This window comes from Aegilops tauschii, chromosome 7, assembly GCF_002575655.3.
Source record: "Aegilops tauschii subsp. strangulata cultivar AL8/78 chromosome 7, Aet v6.0, whole genome shotgun sequence".
Lineage (NCBI taxonomy): Eukaryota > Viridiplantae > Streptophyta > Magnoliopsida > Poales > Poaceae > Aegilops > Aegilops tauschii.
The window spans coordinates 61,670,780-61,689,179 of NC_053041.3; the positions used below are offsets into that span (position 1 = coordinate 61,670,780).

The window sequence follows — 18,400 nt, forward strand, 5'->3', positions numbered from 1 at the left end:
GACATTAAAACCCAATTTCAAGAACTATAACATACGCAAACAAGAATGAATGAATAGATTAATAAACACCAGTTAACCTGTTCATATCCATGTATATAAGCTTGCACATGTGGTATCTTCACTGGAAAAATACTTGGAACTAAAGTGAATACATGGGCCAGTCCTTTGCTTTCTTTAAACATTATTATTGTAGCCTTATCTAATTTCAAAATGGGCAAGATCAGCAGCATGAAACTCAACCATCTTGACATTCATTCCTTCAACTAGTAAATGTTGAAGTTTGTCAAGTTGGTGTGATATGCTTAAATTAGTCCTTCTGAGTACTGTAAACCCACACATACCTGGGTGTGGCTTTATAGAAACAGCAGCTCCCTGCCCCTGTCCCAGGCAACAAACCCCATAAAACACCTTTTTTTTTTTGCCCCAGAGGTTCAGATCCATGGAGAACACCACAGGAATCACATCAAGGACGAACTTTCACGCACTGCTTGGATCCTCAGGGTAACAGTGAAATGCTCAAGTAAAGAGTAAGTACTTTTTTTTTGCCCTGCTGTGATTCAAGGAGAAGAAAGAGAAAAGAGGGACCGGCGGAATGGCAGCTACCCCAGGCGACGAAGGTTCTCCATCCACAAGGACGGCTCGTCGCCGACTCCGTGGTGGTGCTCCGCTCCTCCGGCTCATCGTTGAAGTGGTGCGCTGCAGGGAGGACGGAACGGCGGGTTAAGGGGGAAAAGGGATCCGCAATCGATCGATCTACTCAGGAATGTCTACACCGCTGCTTACTTGCTTCGCCAGAGTATGAGGGGGAGGGGGCGGAGGAGGAGCGGCTACTTCGCCGTCATCTTCTCCTGCTCCGGCCATTGCTTACCGCTGGAAGATCGCCGGAGCTCCGGCCATGGCCCCTGGAGGCTGGAGCGATTTCTCCGTGATAGGAAAAAACAGAGGAGAAGAGATGCGACGGGAGAGAGACGGCTGTTCTTAGATGGGCTGGGCTCATTCTCCAGCCCAGCTTCATGTGATGCGACACCAGAAGAACCCTGTCTCTGGCCGAGGCAGGCGCTGCAGCGTTGCTTGCCATACATTAGTCCCACCTCGGAAGTTTACGGAGCGCCGGACCGGTTTATAGGGCGAGGCGCGGCAACTTGTAGCACGACCTTACTTGAACAGGATCTGTTCTATAGGCTCGTACCGCTGCATCCTTTACCAATAAGGAGGCAAGCACTTCAGTCTGGTTGATGAAGTCTGACCACTGGGCCAGAGCGTGATTAATGGCTCAGATTCACCTGATGGGTGCATCTACGGCTGTAGATGATCGTTCCTGCCTGGCACACACCTGTGCAGGGTGGCTCAGTGGTTGTCTGACAGACAATTTTTTTTTTAACTTTCCTGCACAAATAATCAGGGATCTTTTTCACCAATACTTCTTCCAGACTTGGGCTGTCTAACAGACTTCAAAAATTGTATTTTGGTTCTCTAATGCAACCCTTTTCTTCTTACCTACAGAGTCGTCTTCAAGAAAATAATCTGCAGTTTCATTTTCGAACTGCTTTAACCACATAATCTAACTCATTTTTTCCTCACGGAATCTGAAGCACCTGCAAATAATCTGTAGTTATATTTTTAAACTTCTTTAGCCACACAATCTGCTTCATATTTTAGTTTCTTCAACCACAGAATCTATTTGTAATCATACAGCTGAAATTATCTATGATTCAGTTCATGATATAGCAACGGGAGTCAGTAGAGCTAGACAAATGGTTCACCAGTGCTCCTTCTATATATCATAGACTTGAGATGTATGTTGAGTGTGAGTGTGATAGTTGCCACGTCGAGTTTAACGACAGAAACGACAGGCTTTCAAGAACCCAGCCAACAGGCTTACAGCACCCACAATCATCGGTATTACTCGGACATGATACCGCGTCAGCGCTCGATCGATGCCATTTGAGCATTCACCAGTCAAGTTCTTTCCGCTGTTAGCAGTAGCTTCAGCGGCACCTGACGGGTACAAACAATAACCTCTTGTAAGTTACAAAAAAAAAGGATGGCATGGTGATAGCACACACTACACAGAGATGGAGTAGTGGAGATAGACAATATTTGAATAAACTTACTGAAGCAATACATAGAGGAACAATAGGCATTTGAATATCTACAAGAACCAATCAGTAAAAAACGACACATACCGTCAGAACTAGGTGTGCTGCTAATAGAAGCAAACCAATGGGTTCAGATATTTTGACCCGGTGACAAAATTACCTGCAAGAGCTACAAGTATAGACGTACGGGACTATGTGATTGCAATTGACAAAATCAGAGATGGATGGGGGAAGGGAGTTACATGATGGTTAAAACACCCGTATAGAGGTCAGGCGGATGTGGGATTTGATTTGTCTCATTTGACTCACAGGCTTTGCATTGCCTGCCCAGGCTGCAGTGAGTTTACATCTGTACTACTTCCAAACCCAGCAGCAAAAGGTTGAATGAACCGACAAGTTGAGCCTGGACCGTTCAAGTTCCAGTTTCAGCTGGCAGAAAATCCTATAGTTCGTGGAACAATAAGTTCCAACCATAGATAGATCACAAGCTCGTAAACGAGAACACATTGCCGCAATCAGACGACACACAAACAAATCATAGAAAAACAATAGACTCGAGCTAGAGCAAATCACGGGCATCATCTCGGAGGCTGTTTTCGTTTTCCGTGTACACAATCATATACTCCTACTTCATGTGCAGAACAAAATCCGCATTCTTGAAAACAGGAGCCGGGGCCGAGCGCCGCTTCGCCATGATCACCAACTGCTATGCCGCAGGCCCACACGACGCCGTGGAGAGGTACCGTCCATTCCACGACGCCCTCGAGGTGAACGGCGAGGCGCGCTTTGCCGGCTATGTGGTCGCCACCGCTGACGCCGGCTGGCCAGACGAGGGTGGGCTAACTGCACTCCTTGCAGGCCTAGCTAACGGGGTGAGACCCAGTTCTAAAGAACATGATGGTCACTGACGAGTGCCTAAAGGTGTCCACCTCCTACCACCTTGCAGGTCCTGCGCCTCAGTGTCCCGTGAGGGCTTGGGCGCCACGGGGCCTGCCGCCGACGACGACCGCCGTTGTTTTGCTGGTTGAACGACCTCATCATGGCACGAGCAGATCTCCCTGGCACTTGTCGAGGAAGAGGCGGTCGACATGGTGAGGTCGTTCAACCGGCAAAAACGCCGGCTCCTCGTCGGGAAGCTCATCGTCATGTTCTTCTTCATCCTCGCCCACGATGTACGGGAAGATATGTCTCTGATCATGGCCTGGGACCTAAAACATGCCAACAATTAGATTAGAGACTAGTAGCATTTTCTCGATCTTAGCACTCGTAACTAGAACATCTGCAACAAAGGAACGAAAGAACGATCATTATTGCACTAAGACCAGAGAAACACACTTAGGGACTTACTTGTGCGAGGTTCTCGGAGCCGATCGAGCTCTGCTTCACGAGGAAGGCCCTGTGTGTGTGTGTGTGTGTGTGTGTGTGTGTGTGTGTGTGTGTGTGTGTGTGTGTGTTGCGTGTTGGGGCGGGGAAGTTGTGAGGGACGCGATATAAAGAGGAGGCGAGTGGGAGGGGAATGTGATTCCGACGGCATGGACGGTGTATGCGCCCGTGATCTCCGTCCACTCCTTTCTCCGGTTCCATTCGACGTACGGCGGCAATCAGTGAGCACAGGGAATACTTCCTCACTCTCATCTCCTCCACTCCTTTCACCAGCCACATATGCGTGCGCTCAGGGATCAAAAGCTGAAAGCTAGTCACCACTAAATTTGGTTCTGGTTTCAGATCCTGGGGAAAAAGCAAGCGAGATAAACTGAAAAGAGGAGCAAGAAAGAGTCGCATTGGGTGGTGGGTGGTGCGTGGGGATTTTTTTAGTTGCTACCAAATTCATTGATCAGGGGAAGAATGTTGGTCCAGTTTACGAGGGAAACTTGACCCAAAAACCATACAAACAGCATCGTTCGGCATACAACACACACATCTTCACGAGCCACGGGTCCTTCTGACCGGATCCACCTCCAGGACGATGCCCCCAAGAGGAAACACGACGCCAGATAGCGCCGCCATCGTCCGATCTACACTAGATCAAGGGTTTCCCCCTGGAGCACGACAGGAAAGGCAAGGTGGAAGCAGCTACATCGATGCCTCCAGCGAGGGAGCGACGTCAGAAAGCGCCGCCATCGACGACTCCGGCCACAACCGGATTTCGCCGGCCGTCTCACCTACACAGCTCGAGCCCAGGATCCGATCAGCCTACACACCAAACCACTACCCCTGCCTCCACGACCAACCGCACCTCCCCGGCAAGCATGACGTGCTTCCAACCTTGCATCTACGTCCAGTGTGGACGGAGGATGCAACTCCCGCAGCGGCGCCATTCTTCTCCCATCAGAAGGATGCAACCAAGCAGGACGCCATTCGTCTCCTCGAGGATGCAACGTCTATGGGCCATTCATCTCCCGACGAAGGATGCAACAACCACAACGACGCCATTCCTCTCCCTCCAGCCACCACCATCTCGTTCTCCCACCCGCAGCAGCATCGAGCTTTCCAAACCACCATCAGGATTCACGAGGATGCAACACCGAGCAAGGGTGCCATTCATCTCCCACGCTTCTCCCGCACGGTTTATGGTTAGCAGCAACGCCGACCTTGTTGCCGGCCGAGCCGCCTCCTGACCCCTAGCCGCCAAGGCGCCAGATCCGGCCAGCTCGCCAGATCCGACCGCACCAAGCCAGGGGCCGTTCTCCAGGTGGGTGGGGATGGATGTAGCTTCAACACCATGTGAAAATCGAGTCTAGTTCAGAGGCCCCCACGGAGAAGCACTGACATTTTGCGTTTCAGTCGTGCAATTTAACGAATCCAGAAGGACCGAAGCAAATTTAAAGGGAGATTAGACAACAGAAACTTGTGAAAATAGTACACTAATATGAGAATTTTCATGGGATGATGGCAGCAATGTAATGGATGCAAGCACAAGCAAGATACTAGCATGGTCCATAACCGTGCGGTACTGGCACCACACTTTTATCATTGGATAAATAAATCTCTCAGAGCAGTACAATAGACATTCAGATATACACAACAGGCGGTAAAAGATGATTTTTGAAATCACGTACTGTCAGGATTAGGTGTGCTGCTAACACAAGTAACCAACCGATTCGGATATTTTGCCCTGTTGTGAAATTAACTGCACGAATAGATGTACGGGTGGGGATTGCAACTGAAAATCAAAGGGAGATGAATGAGGGGAGGGAGTTAGATGGTGGCAAAAACACCCATATAGAGGTCAGATGGATGTGGAGTTTAATTAGTGACATTTAACTCACAGACTTTGCATTGCCTGCCCAGGCTGCAGTGAGGGTTCTCAGGATGTGGTCTACATCTCTTCTACTGCCAAACCTAACACCAAAAGGTTGAATGAACCGACAAGTTGAGCCTGAACCGTTCAAGTTCCCATTTCAATTGGCAAAAATTCCTACAGTTCTTGGAACAATAAGTTCCTACCGTAGATAAATCATAAATCAAGCTAAAAAAACACGCATTGGTGCAATCAGAGAATACACAAACAAATCCTAGAGAAACTATCGGGAGAAGGAGGCTGACTACTGGATCAACTATATGGAAAATCTACAACAGCCACAAGAAAGTATCAAAAGGATGCTGCCTATCAAGAGTGATTACTGGAACATGATCATACCTGCAGATTCGCAGACAGACACAAAGTGGACGACAACAGGTGCCTCTCAAGAATGTCAGTGGCATGCCAAGGTCCAATGCTGCCACTTTTTACACTAACCACATAGTAAGTCGTAGAGCAGCAGCAGCTCCACATTCCCCGGTGATGGCAGAGAAGCCTTGGTGGGTTGATGTCGTGTTGTGATGTTGATCTGTTGGATGTGAGAGATCGGTGGATATTGGCGAGGTATTAATGGAGGCAGATGACTGTGTTGTGCTTCTGAATCAAACACCTGTGCATAAGAGCTGTCCAGAAATGAATGTCGAGTATTTTTGTGACATGGCTGGATGAGAGGTGTGCTGAAGTAGTTAGGGGGAGACAACCTTTTAATAACAGATGATCAGAAACGGAACATGCTGTCCAACTAAAATGGCAGTCTACAACAGAATATGATGCAAAAACAATCAGGCTCTTGCTCTTCACATAAACTTGTCGATCGTTCTCAGTCAGCTTAAAGTGGGGTAATTATCCTCATCAGTGAGTCATCTCTCTAAGAATTCTTGATGTCCAGCCTCGCTTGTCATTTAGGCCAGCAAAATGGACCATGAAATCTCCATCTGAATAAGCCCCTGCACAGTCAACATGCACTGAGCAACTATGTGCAGATGATAATGGCAATGTATGAAGTAACAACGTGAATTTAGTGAGGATTTGAAAAACAATCCTGATTCAAGCACCAAATAAGCATGCCGCATGGATAGTTTTATAAAAAGAATCCAGGAGAAGTATTTAATTCATCAAACAGAGCTTTCAATTTTCAATTTAAAATTTATTTGTGTTATGATAAATAAAAAGGAGAAAGCTGTTGTCAGTGGCAACTTTTGTCTTTTTTATGTGTTTCTATAACTTATAATATTTCAAGGGCTTCTCCTTTCTCCTAACACGAGTCAAGTTTGAAGTTGACACTTCGAACAGATGTTTGATCAACTAATGTCCACCTTCTAAATTCATCCAGGCCTAATTTTTCATATTTTCACCAAATGCTTGCACCTGATATGTGCCATACATAACAGGCAAGACTTCTTCTAAAGAAAGGAACTAAAATTTGATTATAAATTAGTGAAACAGTGGCCAACAAGAATAAGGTGACCAAGAACAACCCAGTGTCTGGTTGGTCATATAAACTGACATGTTACATATGATATTTTTCTTGGGAGGACTTTACATGAATTGGCAGAGAACAGTACATGTCATCTTTCTTGTTCATGAGTAACAGACTCCCTGTTTCTGGGAACAATCATGTATTCAGAAACATTACACTTAAACCACATATATCATGTGCTCAATTCTAAATACCAGTGCACCGTTGAGCTTAGTATGGACTGATATTCAATCACAAAAGGCACATGTAGCACTTCAATTTGCACCTGCTATGTTAACTTTTGGCAAACCCAAGAAGTAATATGAGCATAGTAGATAATGAGATAAATCTGAAGAACTCTTAGGAGATCCAGTCTTCATTATCAATCGAGTACCTCTTTCACATTCGACTGTAAATAATTGTAGCATCTATGGAATGAGTAGTGAATAAGCATATCAGGAAACCTTTCCATGTAGTGGACGGGTGGAAGATCAGGCGGTGAACTGATTTCCACGTAGCAACCCAGGGATATGAGTTGAAAAGGCACTGCATCTTTGCTATACGGACGTGTGCTTGTGTTTCTTCAGGTGACAAGTGATCCACAATATGCTTCAGTGCTGCATTATCCCCACTTTTTGTGGAACCAAATTGTACAAATGATGTATGGTTCCACCATGTATCCAAAAATCTCTCACTCCATTTCGACCTCCTTATGAAGAACAGTCCTACACAAGGAGCATGGTTAATATTTGACGGATGAGATGTCCATATCTTATTTTGTGCTGAACCTCCTGTCTATAAGAACGGTAATGTAAAGATTGTGAACTATACCAACGAAATAATAAGAAAATTGAAATGAATTATCATGGATGTATCTTTGCTAGTCAAATGATTTTGATAAACATAAAGTAAAAATGAACAATGTGCAAGTTTCGCCTACCAGCATTCACCCCGTTGATATCCTCTGTCAGAATGAGATCAGGCGATGCATCGAAATCACTATGCCCAATCACCGAGAACAAAATCTCCTCCTTCAGCACCAGCAATCAGGAGAAACAAAATTACATTAACTCAAAACGAAACATCAAGAGGTAAGAACAAGATTCCATATATGCATCAGGCTTACCAACGCGATGTCGGGGTTGGTAACCAGCGTGTCCTGAAATCAATAGTCGATTAAGATCAATACACCACCACGATGTAATAAGAAACTAATAACCATCAGATACTATTTTCTTAGTGTAGGAGAGCATAAACCAACAGGGGAGTGGTGGCGCGGCCGCGGCGACCCACCGCGTCGTTCCAGAAGAGCCAGTGGTGGCGGCGCAGGCGGGCGCGGAGGGCGAGGACCTTGCTCCAGGCGGGCGGGCGGCGGGGGTCGACCGCGCCGTGGGGCAGCGCGGCGAGGCCGTACCCGTGCGCGGCCGCGTAGGCGCGCTTGTTCCGCGCGGTGGCCGCCAGCACGCCGCGGAAAGACCGCCCCCGCACCCCTCGGCCCGACAGGCCCTCGTCAGAGAGCGTGACGATGGAGAAGCTGAGCCGCTGCCCGGCGAGGGGGCGGCGCCCGGCGGCGGGGGGCAGGCACCGGCGGCCCAGGGAGTTGGCGCGGCGGAGGAGGAGCGCCGAGAGGGGCGGGAGGAGGAGGAGGAGCAGCAGCGGGAGGAGGAGGAGAAGGTGGCGGTGGCGGAGGCGGAGGTGAGCGCGGTGATGGGTGGCGCGGCGCGCCCGGGTGCCCATCTGAGGTCGCCGCCGGTGGCTGAGATGGGTGGTAGTGGTAGAGCAAATGAAGCAACGAATCTCTGCTCATGAAGTGAAGACTCGTGTCTTCGCATGTTCTTCTGTGCTCTGTTCCGAACAGTCATGCAGCACTCACTGAGTTTGATACTCCTTCGTCCTAAAATAACCTAAAATAAGTAAGCGTTGTTGGTTTAGTACAATTTTATACCAACTTTACATTAAATTAGCGACACTTATTTCGAAATGGAGGGAGTATGTGTTTGCATACCAACTCAGTTTAACTCAAATTTCAAACCACAATAATTCAAAAAAAATCGTTTCTACCTCACACAGTTCACAACATTTCAAAAGTATACCTTTTCAGCTTCGTTATTCAAATATAACGTAGACCCTTGTCGAATGACGTCGCGATGGAGAAGCTGGGTCAGTGTCCGGCAACGAGGCGGTGCCCGGCAGCGGGTGGCGGGCACCGGCAACTCGAGGGAGTTGGTGTGGCAGAGGAGGGCGGAGAGGGGTGGGAGGAGGAGAAGGTGGTGGTGGCGGCGGAGGCCAACACTATGATGGTTGATGGGTGGTGCAGGGCGTCCGTGCGCCACCTGAGGGCGCCATCGATGGCTACGACTAGTGCTAGTAAATCAAGCAACAAATCTTAGCTCAGGGCAACTCAAATTCGGATCACCTAAGCGACCCCAAATGTTCGGACCGAATGGTACAGACACTTTTAGCCATCCAACATGGCTAATCTAAAATTTTGTCTGGACGTGCGAATCCCACAAACCAACACCAAAGTCGGGGCAGTCTGGATGTCCACCACATCGAACTCTAACACCTCGGACCCACCCCAAACTGAGCTGGAGCTCGCGCATTCTCATGATCCCACCACTACTCCCACGCAAAAGCCCACTCCTCTGGTTGCCTCTGCCCTAATCACAACCGCCAAACCCTCGCCATCCGCCGTTGCATGAGCCGATCATGATGTTTGATAACCCACAAATGTAGGGGATCAGTTGTAGCCTCTTTCGATAAGTAAGATGTCGAACCCAACAAGGGCTAAAGGTAGAACAAATATTCCCTCAAGTTGTATCGACCATCGATACATCTACGCACGCTTAACGTTCACTTTACCTAGAACAAGTATGAAATTAGAAGTACTTCGTAGGTGTTGTAAGGTTTGTAAGATAATAAAAAGCACGTAAATAAAAACTAGGGGCTGTTTGGATAAATAAACAATTAAGTTAGTATAGCGAGTGTGAAAATATGGTGGTAGGAGTTGCAGAATTGTCCCTAAGCAAATGACAACGTTACTAGACCGATAGCAAGTTTTATGTGGGGGAGGCCACTTCTAACATGTCATCTATTACTTGGAATTCTATGCACTTATGATTGGAACTATTAGCAAGCATCCGCAACTACTAACGTTCATTAAGGTAAAACCCAACCATAGCATTAAGATATATTGGTCCCCCTTCAATCCCGTGTGCGTCAATTTCTATGCTAGGCTGAAGCTGCTGTCACCCTTGCCCTCCAATACATAGTCCTATCAACATACAACTAACCCTATGGTGTGATCCACACGCGCGCTCATATGATGGGCACCAAAGGACAGCAACATAACCACAAGAAAATTAAACCAATCATAGCAATTCCACCAATCACCGTTAGGACAACAAAAATCTACTCAGACATCATAGGATGGCAACACAACATTGAATAATAATATGAAGCATAAAGCACCATGTTCAAGTAGAGCGTACAGCGGGTTGCGGGAGAGTGGACCGCGGAATATAGATGAAGATGTTGGGGAAGGTGACGGAGGTGTTGGTGTAGATCGCCGTCACATGATGATTGCTCCGGCGGTGTTTCGGCGTCCCGGGAGAGAGGGGGAGAGAGCCCTCCCCTCCTTCTTCTTCTTCTTCCTTGACCTCCCCCTAGATGGGAGAAGGCTTTCCCCTCTGGTCCTTAGCCTCCATGGCGGCGGAGGGGCGGGAGCCCCTCCAAGATTGGATCTCTCTCTGTGTGTTTCCTTCTGTTTCTGCGTTCTTGTTTTCTGTCCTTTCACCGTTTCTTGATCCCGGAGATCTGTAACTCCGATTGGACTGAATTTTAACACGATTATTATCCGGATATTATCTTTCTTGCGGCGAAAGAAGGGCACCAACTGCCTTACGGGGTGGCCACAAGCCTCCCAGGCATGCCCAGGGTAGGGGCGCACCTCTAGGGCTTATGGGCCCCTCGGGCATCGTCTCGCGTTGATTCCAATTCCCAAAAATCACATATATTCCAAAAAAAACCTCTATAAGTTTTTATTGTGTTTGGACTTCGTTTGGTATGGATATTCTGCGAAACTAAAAACATGCAACAAATAGGAACTGGCACTGGGCACTGGATCAATATGTTAGTCCCAAAAATAGTATAAAAAATTGCCAAAAGTATATGAAAGTTGTAAAATATTGGCATGAAACAATCAAAAATTATAGATACGACGGAGACGTATCAGCACCCCAAGCTTAATTCCTTCTCGTCCTTGAGTAGGTAAATGATAAAAAAAAGATAATTTTGATGTAGATGCTACCTAGCATAATCTTGATCACATAATCTAATCATGGCATGAATATTAAGACACGAGTGATTCAAAGCAATAGTCTATAATTTGACATAAAGACAATAATACTTCAAGCATACTAATAAAGCAATCGTGTCTTCTCAAAATATCATGGCTAAAAGAAAGTTATCCCTACAAAATCATATAGTCTGGCTATGCTCCATCTTCATCACACAAAGTATTTCATCATGCACAATCCCAATGACTAGCCAGACAATTGTTTCATACTTTTAATGTTCTCAAGCCTTTTCAACTTTCACGCAATACATGAGTGTGAGCCACACTATAGGTGGAATAGAATATGGTGGTTGAGGTTGTGTGGAGAAGACAAAAAGGAAGAAAGTCTCACATCGACGCGGCTAATCAACGAGCTATGGATATGCCCATCAATTGATGTCAATGCGAGGAGTAGGGATTGCCATGCAACGGATGCACTAAGAGCTATAAGTGTATGAAAACTCCAACTGAAAACTAAGTGGGTGTGCATCCAACTTGCATGCTCATGAAGACCTCGGGCATTTGAGGAAGCCCATCATCAGAATATACAAGCCAAGTTCTATAATGAAATTCCCACTAGTATATGAAAGTGATAACTCAAGAGACCCTCTATATGAAGAACGTGGTGCTACTCTGAAGCACAAGTGTGGTAAAAGGATAGTAGCATTGCCCCTTCTCTCGTTTTCTCTCATTCATTTTTTTGGGCTCTCTCTTTTTTGGCCTCTTTTTTTCGTCCGGAGTCTCATCTCGACTTGTGGGGGAATCATAGTCTCCATCATCCTTTGCTCACTGGGAAAATGCTCTAATAATGATGATCATCACACTTTTATTTACTTACAACTCAATATTACAACTCGATATCTAGAACAAAGTATGACTCTATATGAATCACTACTGGAATCAGCTTCTTTGCCGTCCGCGCATAGATCCCGGACGGCAAACGTCTTTGCCGTCAGCCAGCGGACGGCAAACCGTCCGTCTGAACGTGTGCCAGCAAAGGCCTTCTTTGCCGTCCGCTTCCTAGAAACGGACGGCAAAGGGTTTGTAACGCCCACGATGCGGCTATATCTCTCACGTGTCGAGGCACGACTTAGAGGCATAACCGCATGGTGGTTTTGTCGCAAGAAGGGTCATCTTCACACAATCCCATGTAATGAACAAGAATGGGATAAAGAGTTGGCTTACAATCGCCACTTCACACAATACATAAATATCATCATACATCATCCAAAATACAATCATATAGACCGACTACGGTCAAAATCCAGATGAAAATAAGACAACCCCAAATGCTAGATCCCCGATCGTCCCAACTGGGCTCCACTACTGATCATCAGGAAAAGACACATAGTAACGACCACGTTCCTCGTCGAACTCCCACTTGAGATCGACGCCGTCATCTGCACTGGCATCGTCGGCACCTGCAACTGTTTTGGTAGAATCTATGAGTCACGGGGACTCAGCAATCTCACACCCGCGAGATCAAGACTATTTAAGCTTGTAGGAAAGGATGGTGCAAAGAGGTGGAGCTGCAGCGGCAAAAGCATATATGGTGGCTAACTTGCGCAAATGAGAGCGAGAAGAGAAGCAACGGAACGGACGTCATCTAGCAATGACCAAGAAGTGATCCTGAACACCTACTTACGTCATACATAACTCAGGCCGTGTTCACTTCCCGGACTCCGCCGAGAAGAGACCATCACGGCTACACACGCAGTTGATGTATTTTAATTGGGTCAAGTGACAAGTTATCTACGACCGGACATTAACAAATTCCCATCTGCCTCATAACCGCGGGCACGGCTTTCGAAAGATAATACCCTGCAGGGGTGTCCCAACTTAGCCCATCATAAGCTCTCACGGTCAACGAAGGATAAACCTTCTCCCGGAAAGACCCGATCAGTCTCGGAATCCCGGTCTACAAGACATCTCGACAATGGTAAAACAAGACCAGCAAAGCCGCCCGAATGTGCCGACAAATCCCGATAGGAGCTGCACATATCTCGTTCTCAGGGCACACCGGATAAGTCAAGCTACGAGTAAAACCAGACCTCGAGTTTCCCCGAGATGGCCCCGTAGGCTGCTCGGTTCGGACCAACACTCGAAGGAGCACTGGCCCGGGGGGTTAAAATAAGATGACCCTCGGGCTCGCGAAAACCCGGGGGAAAAGGCTTAGGTAGCAAATGGTAAAACCAAAGTTGGGCCTTGCTGGAGGAGTTTTATTCAAGGCGAACTATCAAGGGGTCCCATAAATCACCCGACCGCGTAAGGAACGCAAACTCAAGGAACATAATCCCGGTATAACAGTAACTAGGGCGGCAAGAGTGGAACAAAGCACCAGGCATAAGGCCGAGCCTTCCACCCTTTACCAAATATATATAGATGCATTAATTAAATAAGAGATATTGTGATATCCCAACATATCCATGTTCCGACATGAAACAAACTTCAACTTCACCTGCAACTAGCAACGTTATAAGAAGGGCTGAGCAAAAGCGGTAACTTAGCCAAACAACGGTTTGCTAGGAAGGGATGGTTAGAGGCTGACATGGCTAAAATGGGAGACATGATATAGCAAGTGATAGGTAGCGGAGCATGGCAATAGAGCGAACAACTAGCATAGCAAAGATAGAAGTGATTTCGAGGGGTGGTCATCTTGCCTGCAAGGTTCTCAGAGTTGTCAAAAGCTTGATCCTCGTAAGCGTACTCGACAGGTTCCTCGTTCACGAACTCGTTTCCCGGCTCTACCCAAGACAAGAACACAAACAAACGGAACCACAATCAACAACGAGAAATGCACAAGCAACATGATGCAAAACATGTATGATATGCAAGATATGATATGCGATGCCTATGCGTGCTCCGGAAGGAAAATGATGAACATGGCAGTAACTTGGCAAACCAAGCATGCCACTGGAAAGGTGAGATGATTTCGGTCGGAATCGATATAAAGATCACCGGAATCGGATGCACGGTTTGCAAATGGCAAGCAAAACAAGAATGACACGAATCTGCGATTAACAGCAAGATAGCACTTAAAATGCAACAAGCAACAATGCTACAGCACCCCAACATAGCAACAAAGCACATGGCAGTAATCTACAGGAGATGCTTGACAAAATATGAACACTGAGCTATGGCTAGATCACAACATATCAAGCTCAAACAAGCATGGCAAAAGTGCAAAAGATTACAGGTTCACAGACTTGGTGAAAAACTGGACATGGCAGTAAACAGCATCAGGTAGCAATGTTCAGAGCACGAAATCAACATGCTGCAGGAACTCAACATAGCAAAACAAGGCATGGTAGTGTTCTATTAAAAGCACATGACAAAAGTCCCTTACTGACCATAAGCCAAAAAGGACCAGAAGATATGATGGCAAGCATGTAAACATAGCAAGTTTCGTTATCAGGTTCCAGACTTGGCAGAAAACAGAGCATGGCAGAAATAATAATATGTAGGCCTCTTTGTGAGCTTGATGCACTCACTACATAGCAATGCATGACAAACCAAGCATACCTACAGCAAGATGGCATATTTATGAAGCTAAGCATGGTAAGAACAATTGCATAGCATGTATGGATCAACTACAATAAGCTTGGCACAATTAAGAATCTGCCAGAAATATTTTATAGCAAAAGTAGAGCAAGATTGAGTCATGCTATGGCACTCAATAATTGCAAACAATTGCAGTAATGGATCAATTACAACTATAGATACAAAACATCCTTACTGAACATCTCCAAAATATGCATGGATCTCTCTGTAGCATCATGTTTACATGGCAACAAAATTACAGCAGACAAGGACTTGGAGAAATCACTAAGTCTCTGAAATCAGAAATATTACGGGGCCTACTTTGCATGCTTGTGCTAGTCCCACAGAGATCACAAAAATACATGGACTACACCACTGGAAAGATGGCATGGCATACTTTAAAACACATGTAGAGCTCATGCTCAAAAGATGCACAGATTAAATGATACAAAAATGACAAATCTCCAAGTTCTGCTAAGAACCAGAGAATAACAGCAACTAGCCCTCTTCCAACAGAGCTTTGGGCATCAAGATGACCTCTAATGAACATGGTGCAATTGAACAAAATGAAGATCATCACGAGACGAACAATTTGACATATTACACGCGCGAATCGGAGCTTCATGCACGGAGTTATAGCTATACGAACAGAGGCACTTGCTGTTGAACTACAATGACTTGGAGAAAAAAAAGGTCAGGGAAAAGGTCAACGCCACTGTTACCGATCGGATCTGGCCGTGAGGGCTCGGGCTCCTGCTCCGGTCGATGGCGCTCGCCGGTGGGAGGAAGAAGGAGGCTGCGGCGAGGGGGCCGGAGGGAGGAGAAGGAGGCCGGAGGTGGCGCCTCGGGTGGCCGGAGGAGGGGCGCCGGCGGCGGAGCTCCGGCGGCGCGGCGGCGGCAGCGGGGCGGCGATGGCGGCGGCGGCGGCTGGCGATGGCGGCGGTGGCGGCCGGCGCGGGAGGCGCGCGCGGTGGCGGTGCGGGCCGGCGGGCCCGCGGCCCGGCGCGGTGGCGGCGGCGGGGCTGATGACGTGGCGGCGCGCGATTCGTCGCGGCCGTCGGTGGAGATATGTCCGGCCCCGGGCGGACGTGTCCGGCGGCGCGGAGGAGCGGGTTAGGGTTTGATCTGCGAGCGTTTTTCGGGATGCCCACATATAAATAGGTAGAGGGAGCTAGGAGGCTCCAAATGAGGTGCGGTTTTCGGCCACACGATCGTGATCGACAGACCTAGAGCATGGAAGAGAGTTTGGTGGGATTTGGGCTGGTTTTAGAGGGGGTTTTTGCTGGACACTCAAATGGACATTGCGGATGCCCGGTTAACCGTTGGAGTACCAAACGACCTCCGAATGGAACGAAACTTGACCGGTAGTCTCCGGGTGGTATATTAAGACCACTTGAAAAGCCTCGGTCCATTCCGAGAAAGTTTGACACACGCACACGAAAGAAAACAAGAGGGGTGCACCGGAGGAGATAGGAGCGCCGGATTGGAAAACGGACAACGGGGAAAATGCTCGGATGCATGAGACGAACACGTATGCGAATGCAATGCGCATGATGACATGATATGAAAATGCATGACATGACAAAATACAAAACGAAAGACAAAACCCGACAACGGAGGGAAAATCATAGCACATAGCCGGAAATGGCAAGAGTCGGAGTTACAAATATGGCAAGTTACATGCGGGGTGTTACAGGGTTGTGCCATCCGCCGTCCGAGGCCAGCAGACGGCAAAGATAACGGACGGCAGTGGGGGTGGGGTGAGAGCCGTTAGGGGGTTAACGGCGCTCGTTGCCGTCCGCTGACATACGACAAAGAGCTTAGCTAGGCCAGCACCGGGAAGCTACCACGTGGCCAGCTATGCCGTCTGCCAGCGGACAGCATAGATGGCCCTCTTTGCCGTCTGCTAGCAGACGACAAAATGACCAAATAGGCAGCCAGTGTTCCCAGGTTGCACAGGTAGCTGCCACGTGTCCTCTTTGCCGTCCGCTAGAAGACGGCAAAGCTCTTTGCCATCTGCTAGCGAACGGCAAAGAGGCTATATATCCCCTGTTTTTATTTAAATTCATTTAATTAGACATGGTTTCAAACACAGATATACATGCATACATATCCAACATATCCAACAGCATATAACAGCATGTCCAACAACATATTTCATCAAATCCAACATATATATCCAACAACATAGTTCAAAAAAGTCCAACATATCCATATATACATAACCAGAAACAAGTTTCCAATAACATATCCATATAGACATACATATCCAAACAAGTTTTCATAAACAACAAGGAAGCACCAGAAGAATAGTACACTCCATGAATCCAAGCTTCCTCATGTAAAGCAAATCTGCAAATTGGGAAAGATGAAAGTTAGAAGAAGAAGAAGAAGAAGAAGACTAGTTAGAAGAAGAAGAAGAAGATTTTTTTCTTCTCTTTCTTTTTCTCCTCTCCTCTTATTTATCTTCTTCTTCTTCTAACTAAGGTAGGTAAAAATGCCATTTTATTGCTAAGCTAGGTAAAAATGCTAAGTGTAGGTCATTTTAGAGCTAAGCTAGGTAAGTAGGTCATTTTGGAGTTTAGTAAGGTTATTATGTCATTTTCGAGGAAAATAAGCTAAGTCTATAGCATTTTGGAGGTAACAAAGATTATCATGCCATTTTTGACCTAAGTATGCTAAGTATGTCATAAATGAACTGAATAAGCTAAGTATAGCTCATTTTTTGTCTAACTTAGGTAATTATGCCATTTAGGAGGAAAATAAGCTAAGTATCCATTTGTAAAGCAAAACACTAGAGAAAAATTACCCTCATCACAACAAATGTGATGAAGATCGCAACTAAGGTAACAATTGATCCAACGGCATAATGATACGAAGCCTCATTATCAATGGCAAATTTTGCTAATCTTCTTAAGCTTCAGGCGCATTGCATCCATCTTCAAGCGCATTGCATTAATCTTCATCTTGTGATCATCGATGACATCGGCAACATACAACTCCAATGTCATCTTCTTTTCTTCAATTCTTTTAATTTTTTCTTTCAAATACTCATTGTCTTTTTCAACTAAATTTAACATCTCGACAAGAGGGTCAGTTTCAAATTCCGGTTCACATACCTCCTAGATTAAAATATCTCTATGTCAACTTGATGGCCATAATTGTCATAAATGCGAAATGCAACAAATAGTTATGAAAGAGAATTTACCACATCCGAATCATAAAGCGGGCGAGGGCCGACGGGGACGGACATCAAGACCATGGCACTATGTATAAGAAACAATCATACAAAGTAAGAAAATTATACATACCAACTATATAAAACATACAATCATACAAATAACTAAATAAATCAAGTACAACATAAAAATTTGAATACCTAATAATCACTATCGGTAATGACGTGCTCATCATCATCATTAATAAAAGCATCATCATCATCACTATCGGTAATGACGTGCTCATCATCATCATTAATAAATGCATCATCATGTGGAAGGCCACCTTTACGTAATCGTTCAAGCATCAACAGGTCATCTGCAGCAGTAACTTCTTCTTCTTCCGGCTCTTTTTCCGGCTCAGGGGTGAAGTCGGATTCACTATCATTGTCTACTTCAATGTTCTGGGGTGGAGTAGAGCGGTTCTTGAAACGTTTTTTGGAAAGA

General features: G+C 46.4%; 1 protein-coding gene and 1 non-coding gene across 4 annotated transcripts; one reads left to right on the plus strand and one right to left on the minus strand.

Moving 5' to 3' along the window:
* Positions 1–1,149: 1,149 nt before the first annotated feature.
* LOC120970182 (small nucleolar RNA U3) lies at positions 1,150–1,368 on the plus strand. Its single transcript, XR_005764920.1, has one exon. It is a non-coding gene; the product is annotated as a small nucleolar RNA U3 (small nucleolar RNA).
* Positions 1,369–2,510: 1,142 nt separating this feature from the next.
* On the minus strand, positions 2,511–8,725 carry LOC109770880 (alpha-1,2-galactosyltransferase gmh3). Of its 3 annotated transcripts, XM_020329597.4 has the most exons (7): positions 8,153–8,725; positions 7,986–8,018; positions 7,800–7,890; positions 7,324–7,584; positions 6,102–6,347; positions 5,740–6,010; positions 2,511–3,307 (listed from the first exon to the last, which is right to left on the minus strand). In XM_020329597.4, exons 1-5 carry the CDS (start codon positions 8,594–8,596, stop codon positions 6,253–6,255), a joined length of 924 nt encoding a protein of 307 aa, XP_020185186.1. In that variant the 5' UTR covers positions 8,597–8,725; the 3' UTR covers positions 2,511–3,307; positions 5,740–6,010; positions 6,102–6,252. The 3 variants fall into 3 exon arrangements, with proteins under 3 accessions (XP_020185186.1, XP_020185184.1, XP_073361820.1); XM_020329595.4 differs by having other exon boundaries at positions 5,740–6,347; positions 8,153–8,710; XM_073505719.1 differs by having other exon boundaries at positions 3,447–6,347; positions 8,153–8,708.
* Between the last annotated feature and the right edge of the window lie 9,675 nt (positions 8,726–18,400).